The sequence below is a fragment of the Lonchura striata genome, chromosome 19 (assembly GCF_050655825.1).
Source record: "Lonchura striata isolate lonStrDom1 chromosome 19, ASM5065582v1, whole genome shotgun sequence".
Classification (NCBI taxonomy): Eukaryota; Metazoa; Chordata; class Aves; order Passeriformes; family Estrildidae; genus Lonchura; species Lonchura striata.
This window is the reverse complement of record NC_140721.1, coordinates 2,690,140-2,701,268: the sequence shown is the minus strand read 5'-3', so window position 1 is coordinate 2,701,268 and position 11,129 is coordinate 2,690,140. Positions and strand designations below refer to the sequence as shown.

Below are 11,129 nucleotides of genomic sequence, written 5' to 3'. Positions count from 1 at the left end.
TTGGGAGGTTGTGGCTTCGTGAGCCAAGGACCGTAAAAACAAAGCTCGTATTTTTTTCCCAAATAGCCAAAATTTGCTCACGGATGTTTAACATGACAAGCAAAAGAACATGACTAGCTACGTCACTCGTTAGTCATGAAGATGGTTTCTGCTGGATGAAGACACGAGAATGAATTTATTTGGGAGTCACTAAGAGCCTGATGAATCCAGCCCACTGAGACAGGAGATGGAACTCTCTGTGTGCCTGAAGATACGAGCTCTTCACCCACACAAATCCCTCTGGAAATGCACGTGTGTCTCACCCGAGTGCAAGTTACCCACAGGTATCAACACTGACTGAACTGTCCTGGAGCAGTAAGGTCGCCGCAGCCTCGCCGGGCCCGGGGCTCACCCGTCGGTCCAGTTCTCCACAGTCCCCATCCCTGAATGATACGGCAGCGATGCCTCCCTGGAGAGCGAGAAGCTCTGCGAGTACAGGAACTCGTTGGCCGCGTTCAGGTGCGGAGAGGGGGGTTTCCTCTCGCACACGGCCGCGTGCACCCTTTCCCTGGGGAAGGACGAGGCCGGGCCGCGCTCCCGGCCCGGAGCCGGGCCCAGCTGGTTGTACACGCTGAAGGGGCCGCTCCCCGGCGGCTGCGAGCCCTGGCCCGCCATGGCCGGGAGCCGCGGCATCACGGGCGCGGCGGTGAAGTGAGGAGGGAAGGGCTGGTAGGGGACAGTCTCCATCGTCTGCACGCTGTAGCCGCTGTAAGGTGCGACTGAAGTCCACATGTTGCAGCTCAGCGGGGGCGGCGGCGGCGGCAAATCGTCGACGGCCGAGACGGCGGCGATGTCGGCGCCGGAGCCAGAGTACATGCAGGCCTCCCTGGGGGCCACCTCGCCGCAGTAGGACGGGCTCAGCATCTGCTGCTCGTAGGGCGGCGGCGAGCGGAAATAGTGATCGTCGCCCACCGAGGACGAGGCGTCCAGGTAGGAGCGTTTGCAGGGCAGGTCCAGGTGCCGAGCGCTCTCTGCAAGAGAAATTCACCTTCAGGAGCAGCTCTGCTGGGACTGGGAGCCCCCTTGGAGGCTGCGATTATTTCACTAAACTGGTGCCCTTTCTCAGCTTCATCCAGTCAAACCGTTTTAGTTCGGGAAAATGTACAACATCAAAAAGACATTGGGCTGCAAATGTCAGGCTAATCCTCCCCGGCCTCAAAGCGCTCTGGTGACATTTGTCAGCTTAAGTGAGGGACTCTTCTCACATCAGGGATTACTCCACGTTCACCCAGATAAGGGAGGGCCCTGACACTCCTGCACTGTTCCTCCTGACAAATTCAAGAAGTCTCTTAAAGGCTCTTATCACAGCCTGCCTTCCTGTCATTGCAAAAATGACTCTACATTTCCCAGATATTCACGTCAAAAGCTGCAGAAATATTTCCAGATAAAGGAGCCCTTTCCCAGTGAGCAGCCCTTCCTCAGCTTTGCACAGCCCCTCTCCTCCTGTGAGGACCACAGCCCTGTTCCCCAGCAGCTTTCTGTTAGTTATTAGGAATATTCTCTGGATGAACTAGTGAATTAATCTGTACATTAAACATCTGCTAAAATTACACATTTGCCTTGCAGCCCTCATTACTGGTGCTGTTAGATTCTTCATTTAGCCATGATCAGAGGATTCTCCCAGCTTAAATAAATTAGCAGGCAGTGAGACATGAGCATGCAAATAGAAGGATTTTTTTCTTCTGTGCAAATTTTTTCCATTTAACTTAAAACATGCCATGATCTCATCTGATGCTGGACTAAAAGGAAGAGAATGCAGTCACAGCTCACTTAAATTTGAGAATTAGTGGATGAGAGGAAAGGGCTGCTCATACCAAGCTCCCACAGTCCCACTGGTCTGCAGGCATCGAGGGAATTGCTCATGGCTTTGCCCTGGAAAGTGTAGAATTTTGGTAATGCTAATGGCCTCCTGCAAACAATTTTTAATTCAGCTGATCCTAACAATGGATAATTTTCCACTGAAGCTTTGTGCCATTTGAATTACACATTCTAGTTCATTGTTCAGCTCTGTCTCAGGGCTGTTTAACATTACAAGCAAAAGAACATGACTAGCTACGTCTATGGGACCTTCTATGGGACAAACCCACTAAAAACTGCTCCAAACAGCAGCTCTTGCCTCCTGACCTCCAGAACACTCCAATCACAAGAGTATTTTTGAAGATCAAGGCCTAAGAGACCAATCCAAACCAAACTCATGGTCTCGGGTTTATTTTCTGTAATATTTTTCTAGCTGTGAACTCGAGTTACCTCTTCTTTTTAGACAATGGTAGAAGAGCCCTGAATCTCTCTGTGCTGTGAAGGTGTTGAGTGGCAGATCTTGAGTATCCGAAGCTGCAAACTGCATGTGAGCACCATTCTCATACTGATAATGCTGAAGGCTCTGGTGATTCCCATGCAGTGGGTTAACATCTGGCTTTGCTGACAGCTGGCCGTGACTGGACACCAACCTCTGCCTCATGATGCTTTTGGAAATTACTGGATATTCTTTGCTAAAAGAGGTGAGAAAAATGAAGGCTGGTTAGGCAGTGATCAGCACCATCAGAATTTCATCAGCAGTGAGGAAATATTGGTTTGGCTCCTCCAGAGCATCTCCAGCCAATGACTTCACCACCCTTTGCTTCAGACGGTGAACTCATCGTGCTGCTCTGGGTGTGGCAAGGGCTGACAGCACAGAGCGTGTCAGGAAGGGCTTTTGAGGGACATCAGTGCCCCTCAGGCACAAGCAGACACCTTTCAGCTGCTTCTCCCAAGAGCTGCAGCCCGTGAGGAGGAGGAGGAGGAGGAGGAGGAGGGAGGAGGTACCTTTGGAGCCGTGCCACGCGCAGGTCGCTGTCGTCGCTGCCCCGGAAGCCCTTGGCAAAGGGGTTGTTCTCAATTTTCAGCTGGGTTATCTTTAAAAGAACAAAAGCAAGGATAAAAGTGTTTGGAAGCAAATCAGACCAAAGGTACAGCAGCAGCAGGGCTGAGCTGGTGGGTCTCGAGGGGCCCAGTCCTGATGACCCCTGTGAAATGCAGAGTCTGGGTCTTATTCTAGGCCCTGTGTTCTTTTTCTGGACTCCTGATAGAATTTATTTTTCTGATTTAAATGCTTTCCTATGTTTCTTTTTTTGAGAGCCCTGCTTGTCATGGTGTGGCTCTCCCTAATTCCCATAACAATTTAACACACCTTTATGGCCACCATTCAGTCATTTTAACTCTGTGAAGGTCACAACTCAAACACTGTTCTATCCCTGCACAGCCCCTCTCCCTGCTCCGAGCTCCCTGCATCCCATTTTAATGCTGAGGAGAGCAGCCAGTTCTGCTTTGGGATGGTTTTGCAGAGCTGTTGCTGTTACTAACAACTACACTTTTAGCAATGTTGAAAAATATCCCTTACCAAAAAAACTCCTGAGAACACAGCTGGCTGCTCTCAGAGCTGGAGGGGAAGGTGGTGACATGTGAATTTAAGCAGCTTCCAGGGCTCGAGCCCTTGCAGGGAAGCTCAAGCAGCTGATGAACCACAAGAAGAGTAGGACCCTTCCAAACCCACAGCCTGACAGCAGGTTTGTACATCTTAATTTCATTTTGTTATGCAGCGATCGTGGTTTTCCTCTGACATGAGCAGGATCAGGGCTTCAGTCCCTCCTTGTCACCTTCCCCTGGCCTCATCCAGCCCAGGAGGGGATTTGGGGTGAGCACACACCTTCCTCACTGACCTGTGCCCAGGGGTAACCTCTATCCTCAACGTCTTAATTTTTTATTTAGGAATACAATTATTTACAACCACACTTCTTGCTGGCAGGAGATTTCTAAGCTAAATATAGTTCAGCAGTTTGTTTCTTCTAAAAGATACCCAGACCAGGTTTTTAATTGTTGACGCTGAAGAGAATAAATAAAACCATTCAGGTATTATTCCTCTGAGGCTGAGATTTTTCTCAAGAGCACACTGAGGTCCTGGTGAGACCTTCTGCCTGCTGTCACCTTCTGCATGTCCCCATGTCCCCTGCTCAGGGCAGTGTCCATCCCCCCCAGCCTGCAGACAGAGGCTCCTCACAGGATCTTCACTAAAGAATTTGGGCTCATCTGGGACATTTTCCCTAAATCTGTCAGGTCCACCCTGTGCTGCCCCCCAGCCACAAACTACCCCCAGCACGGCTGGACAGCAGTGACAGGGCAAGTGTGGAGTTTATGGAGCACTCTGGGAACTTTAGGGATGAAAGGCACCATTGACAGCAGACATTTTAAATATGTATTAAATATAAGCTCTTTTTGGTTAACCATGTTTGGGTCATTTTACATCAACAGCTACAACTTTTCTACATTCAGTGTCCTAATGGGCACTTTTCCCCCACCCTGCCTGACCATACCACATCCATGCTTCTGCTCCGAGTCTCTTTACTGGCTCACTAATTGCAACATTTTTGTAAGGACTCTATGCTTCCAGCATCAAAGGGCACACAGGCATCCTGCTTGGGAGGAAAAGCTCTGGTCAGGTTATTGGGGAGGAAGAATTTCACACTTGTTCCTGTTCCTGCAGGATTTTCCTATGAATGTGTAGGAAAGGAGCTGGTACAGTTACACATGGCAGATTTCACTCTCAGGGTGACAGGAGGGTTCTGGCAGTGCTACCTCACTCCGCACCTTTATTTATGAATCTTGATGCCCTTTAAAAATTCCAATTAAATTATTAATTATTCCTCATACAGCAACTGGACTTTACTATTAGCAGAATTCCCAGGAGCAGGAGTTTGTGCAAAGGCAGAGCAGTAGCAGGATAGAATCTGAAGCCTTTCCATCCTCTGCTGCCAACCTCCCCTGTCCCTGCCCTGCTGAGGTGACACAGAGGTGACAATTTGCTGTCCCAGTGCTGTCACTCCTGCTGGGATCCAAGCTCAGACAGAACTCTGCACAGGTAACACCACCCTGACACCACAAAGCAGCCCCTGCAGCACACAGGTGCCCCTGACACCCACCCAGAGCACAGAACGGACCCTTTGTACTTCACACCCCCCAGGTCCCCCTCTGCAGACCCCCAGCCCCTCCTGCCCCACGTGCAAACCACAGAGGCAGCTCCCAGTTCCGTTTTTATGGTTACATTCCTCATCTGTCTCACTAAACACACATTCTGTAATTACTGTTCACTGCAGATTTATGAGCGAGCTTTACTGGTCATTATTAGATGTGCTTTGCTGGTTGAATGACATCTCGGCTCTCTGAGCACAGAGAGTCAGGGGAGCCCAGGCTTTGCCAAAATATTGTCACCAGCAGCATCCCTGCTCCTCCAGAGCTGCACCCTGGCTTATCCCTCCTGCTTAAAGCCAGGATGGAAACTCATCTTTTAAACCAGCAGAACAGGAAGATCCTCTCACCAAAGTTCCTGGGCAGAAATAAAGGATTTGTAGCCCCAAAAGCTGCCTACCTTGTGGTTCTGGTAGGAGGTGACAGAAATGAAGGAGGTCTCTGGGAAGACGTGGGTGCAGAAAGCCGTGTTCTTGGAGCCAAAGGCGTTGTTCTCGTCCGCCTTCACTATGTGCAGCCGGGGCTGGTATTTGTGCATTGAATTCAGGATGATCTGAAAAACAATTGGTGCCAAAGTGAGAAGTCCATTCAAAAAAGAAAAGAGACAAGCCATGGCTGTTGGACACTTTGCAACAGGACCCAAAGCCCAGCAGAGCTCTGCTTTAGCTTGGCTTGTGAGTTAGAAAGGAAAATTTACATTCTAGAAATGCACATGGACCGAGGCACAAAAGTATCTGCAGCTCTGGCAAGCAGAGCTGAACTTAAAGCTTTCCTGGTAAACCCTCATTTTCCATTGCTATTGGATAGAATCAGTCTGGGTGGAAAAAATGTCATAATTTTTTTTTTCCCCAGCTCACGCCGAAGCCGTACAATATATAATTCACCAGCAGCCTGGCCTGTAAAGATTCCTAATAAATGCTTTACTGAGCTGAAAAATACACAGTTTAGCAGAGGAAAAAAAAACAACACAGAAACCACAGGGGGAAAAAAGCTAGAAAGCTATTTTTCTTTTATCTGCTGGTAAAAAAAACAAACTCCAAAAACCTACAAAGCAGCTGATTGGTTTTTCCTGCTGTTTGTGCAGTGGCTGAGTGTGGGTGGCTGGTCCAGGCACCTCTCCCCTCCTCGAGTCTTGGCCACGGAAAGGCAGGACCAGCACCAGCCAAAGGATTTTTTATAGAGGGTGCCAGGGGGTTGGGGAGGGGCTGAGGTCCAGCAGGGATCACAGCCTGGCTCCAGTAAAGGGTTTTTTGGTGGAGCTTTGTTGGCCTGAGAGAGGCTGCCCAGGCTCATCCCACTGCAGGGATGTGCCCAGACACTGCAGAAGAAAATGGCTTCAAGAAATGGAATTTCTTTTAAGAAGTGGGATGGTTTCAAGAAAAGCCTTTATTCCTTTTACTGGGCAAAGAAGAAATACTGCTGCCTTGTTTTCTCAGCACAATCCTTTCCAATCTCCTCCTTCCGCTCCCAAATGGGTTCATTGAGCCCAGCTGCTCCTGGGGGAGAGGGATTCCAGCCAGGCTGTCACCCCAAAGCCCTGCAGGGACAGGGCCAGGCCAAGGAGGGGACACTGGCATGGGTGGGGTCTTCCACTGGTGGTGGATGGATGGATGGATGGATGGATGGATGGATGGATGGATGGATGGATGGGTGGATGGATGGATGGATGGATGGATGGATGGATGGATGGGTGGATGGATGGATGGATGGATAGATGGGTGGATGGATGGATGGATGTGCACACTACAGCACAGCAGCATCAGTTCACACTAATTATGGTTTTAGCCAGTTTTAAATGAGAATTACCAAGAAGCAGAAGGTTTTTGCTCTGTGATTGCTCTGTGTGTTCAGAAACTTTTCTTCTCCATGAGTGCCATGGCCAGGAGAGCTCAGAGCAGCAGCTCCAGGTGCTCCAGCTGGGATGGGAGGCAGTGCACGGAGCTCCTGCTCTCCAAACCCCCTCCTCTGCTGCAGGTCCCTCTGCCCACAGTAGCTGCTGCATTATGCACCACTTAAATGCAATTTTTACTGTTGACATTTTCCAGACAACCCTCCCTGCTCCCCAAGAGAGAGAATGAGGAATTTTTGGCATTTTATCAGCTTTGCATCGAGCCTCTGAACCACTTTGTGGCTGTTGATGTGCAGGGTGTAGATCTGAGAGGGTCGGCTCAGGTTTTGGGCTGGAGCCTTTGCTCTGCTTTCATGTATCAGCCACTCGTAAAACAAAGTAACACCCGAGGGACAGGACTGTCATAAAAGAAGGGACATTTCAATTTTCAGTAATTAAGAGTTGAGGTATGCTGATAAATAATGGCAGTCTGGAGTTTGCTGAGCTCTCCTCACTGTCCCACACTGCCCAGCACGGGTGACTTTTCCCCAGAGCCAGAGCAACTCAGCTTCACAATGAAGAAAACAACTTTAAACTGAGATTTCTAAAGGGAAAATTAGGAGCTCAGTTTTGATACACCCTGCATGAATAGCCTGTGTTCCCCCTCCAAAGCAGCATCCACTGGACTATAATGATCCCTTTAAAAAGATAAATGCATTTTTAATAACATCTTCAAAGTCAAGGAGCCCAAACTATTTCCAAAATGAACAAATGAACTTCTTGGAGCCTGACAGAAAAACTCAGGAAAGGATTTCTGACAGCTGCTCAATGTTTCAGTTGTGGCTGCAGATCTGCCTGGAGGTTCATAATAAAAAAAACCCTAAATGGTCTAATTTTGCCCCTTCATTTCCAAGTTTGGGCATTTCTGTCCCTTGCACAAAAAGTGAGTATTTGCTCACCTGTCTCAGTGTAATTCCTGTTGGAATTTGAGTGTGTGGCTCCCCACCAGCTGCAGAGAGGATTTCCCACATCCCTTTGGGGGTCAGCAATTACTCTCTGCATAAAACCAGCATTTGACTTAAGAACAAGAACACAGAGGCTGTGTCTGCACACAAATCCTCCTTACCTGTGCTTGGTGTAATCCCTGAGCATTCAAAATCCTTACAAACCACCCCAAAAACAACCTTTAGCCACAAAACACCGAGTCTGTGCAAAGTGAAATGCCAACAATTCAGGCTAAATAGTTTTCAAGGCTGCTTTGGAAAGCTAAAAATACACAAAACAAATGTAAATTCCACTCCAGTGACGAACATCAGTGGAAAGATTAGCTTCAAGAATTGTGTAAAAAATGAGAAGTATTTTAATTGATGGGACAGAGCACTGAGCAGTGATGTAGGAGCCTTTGGCCTCAAAGGTGATGCTAAAACAATAACTTTGTATTTTCCTGCACTTCCCTTTTTCATGGGGAGATTAATTCAAGGTCAGACACTGTCACACACATTTTTACACTGTTTTTGTACAAAAAGTAGGTAGTTTGGGATAGGCTGGCAGGGACCCAGTGGTGGGGACCCTCCTAGACTGCACCAGGTGAGATCCAAAGAGCTCCTGGATATTTTGGGAAAAGTTTTGTGCCTCTTGGCTGCTCCCCCTGGCCCTGGAACTGCCTTGGTGCTGGCAGAGAAGCCAGAGCATCCCCAGGGTGATGCCACTGCTACCCCCTGCACGTCACACGTGCTGAGCAGACTGTGAGAGAGCCCAACCCCAAAGGCCAACGAGACCTTACACAAACATCCTTCTCATTTTGATTTTTAATCTCACCCCGTCTCCCTCCTTTGTGCTGCTCACACGCTTGCAGCTGGAATTTCAGCTGTTACAGAACTCAACTTCATTTTTTTGGCATTCCCCAGTCAGCAAGAAATGTTTTAAAAAATGGTGTCATTTGCTCCTTTCATTTACTTTCACTTAGGAAAACAAGCTCCTCTAACTTCTAATCTCTCACACTGCTGAGTAATGTCGGCTCCAGGGCCTGAGTTTGCAGGATGGGACCCAAAGGCCACGAGCTGAGCTGGGGAAATGGTGCCACATTCCTCGTCACAAGGCAAACTGGCCTTGAAATCACCAGTAAAATGCATTTACTTTCATATGAAATTTGGGGAGTTGATTTAAGAGCTCCCTGTTTCGCCAAGGTATCAGATGTCAGATGATGCAGTGGTTGCTATAGCAACTCCCCTTTTTATATTGAATAGTAAATGGCTACGAAAAAGCCACATAATTTTATGGTTGCTCCCGGGGGATCACATAACTAATATAAAATCTTGCATTTTAATATATTTTCTGCTTCTTTCTTCCTTCCCTCTATTCTTTCAAAGTGAAAAAGCCTTTGAGCTGAGGCTGGCCCTGGTCCCACACTGGGACTTGGAGCTGGAGCACGACGGCCCAGCACAAAAACCTGACAATCCAGTTTTTTGCATGGAAAAAATGGTGTTTTAATCAAGGAGGCTCTGCAGAATCATCTCAATTAATATTTAGAGCATTTGGTGGTATAAACCATCCCAGGGTTTTTTAGGAGTGAATAGTTTTGGAGATGCTCCATCAGCACTGGAGCTGACCCAGCTGTGCTGCCCAGGGGATTTGGGATCCCAAATCTCTCTTTTCCCTGCACCCACCCTGGGACTGCCAGGGACACCTCACCCCAAAGCCAGCATGAAAATCACACCAACATTTACAGTGGGAAAGACCCCTGAGATCACCCAGTTCAACCAAATAAAATCTTCTGTTCCCACAGGCTCTGCAGCAGCTCAGACGAGCTCTGACGTTCCCTGCATCCCATCCTATGGATTTGCCCTTCCCAGGGGAGGATTCCCCCTCTCTGCCCCACGGCAGGCACAGACCCAGTGCAGCCAGGCTGCTCCTGCAGGGAGCAGGGGAACCTCCCAAACCCACGCCTTTGCCCTGGCAAGCAGCAGAGCAGGGAATAAAGGAAAGGCTGGAAAATGTTGGGAAAAGGTTCAACAGGAGCTCAGACAAACGTTCCTTAGGAGATGGCCAAAGCTGGGATTTCGGGGCTCTGTCTCCCTCGGCTCCTTTTCCATCTCCCAGCAGCTGGAATGCATGGGGCCAGCTCGGGGGGATCCCAGCTCCCCTCTGCCACCGGAGGGGTTTTGGGCAGACCCCCGGTGTGACATCCTGGGACACCCCTTGTGTGACCCCACGCTGTCACCCGGCCCCCAAGAGCGACCTCCTTCCCTGCCCTTCTCCAGGCTGGCTCCTGCTCCAGACCTGACCATTTCAGGCTCTGATTCCAGTTAAACTTTACCAAAATCTGCTGCATTTGACTCACAGAAACCAGCGATGCAACAACAAAAGGATTTAAGAGAGAGAAGTAAATCTTCCTTTCAACCACCAACCCCACTGGCCACTTCTTCCCCAGTATTGAAATGGAAACCCTGGATCCATCCCTCCCTGTGGAACACAGCTCTGCTCCTTTTTTATTCCAGCAAACAATGTAAAACTTCACTTTGTAATTTATTTGGGCAACACTATTGCTCTGATTTCCTAAAATGAATGAGTACCAAAAAAAAAAAAAAAAGGAAATTAAAAAGAAAATAATCTTTCCATGGATATTCTTTCAGCAGAAGGCTTAGTGATGCTCTGAAAATTTCGGGGCTGGACAAAAGGCTTTTTCCAAGGTTTAAATGGACTGAGAAAAAAGAAAAAAGGTGGTTTGGTATTAGGGGAGATTGTATATGTATATGTATATGTATATGTATATGTATATGTATATGTATATGTATAGGTATAGGTATATGTATATGTATGTGTATGTGTATGTGTATATATGTATATATATGTATATATATATGTGTATATATGTATATATATGTATATATATGTATATATATGTATATATATGTATATATATGTATATGTGTATATATGTATATATATGTATATATGTATATGTATATATATGATATATATGTGTATATATATATGAATTCTTATATATCTAAAGTATAAATATGGATATAAGAAAAATAAATATTGCATATATTCCTTATACATATAAGAAACCATATAATTTTTAAAACATACATATATATATTACATACATACATACATACATACATGCATATAGATATATATATATACTAAAAACCCCTAAATATTATACATAAAAATACAGGAAATTTTTAGCTGAAAGCTGCTCTGAGCAGGACAAGAGGGGTGAGGCTGTGTCCTTTTCCCCCAGGTAGGATTTCCC

General features: G+C 47.3%; 1 protein-coding gene across 1 annotated transcript in view; it reads right to left on the bottom strand.

Moving 5' to 3' along the window:
• Positions 1 to 242: 242 nt before the first annotated feature.
• The window catches only part of TBX4 (T-box transcription factor 4), a 31,553-nt gene continuing 20,666 nt past the window's right edge, over positions 243 to 11,129 (bottom strand). Inside the window, exons 6-9 of the mRNA XM_085557246.1 lie at positions 5,438 to 5,590; positions 2,842 to 2,930; positions 2,287 to 2,528; positions 243 to 1,010 (exon numbers count right to left, since the gene is read on the bottom strand). Coding sequence (XP_085413372.1) covers positions 388 to 1,010; positions 2,287 to 2,528; positions 2,842 to 2,930; positions 5,438 to 5,590 — 1,107 coding nt within the window. The 3' untranslated portion in view covers positions 243 to 387. The remainder of the gene's footprint in view (positions 1,011 to 2,286; positions 2,529 to 2,841; positions 2,931 to 5,437; positions 5,591 to 11,129) is intronic.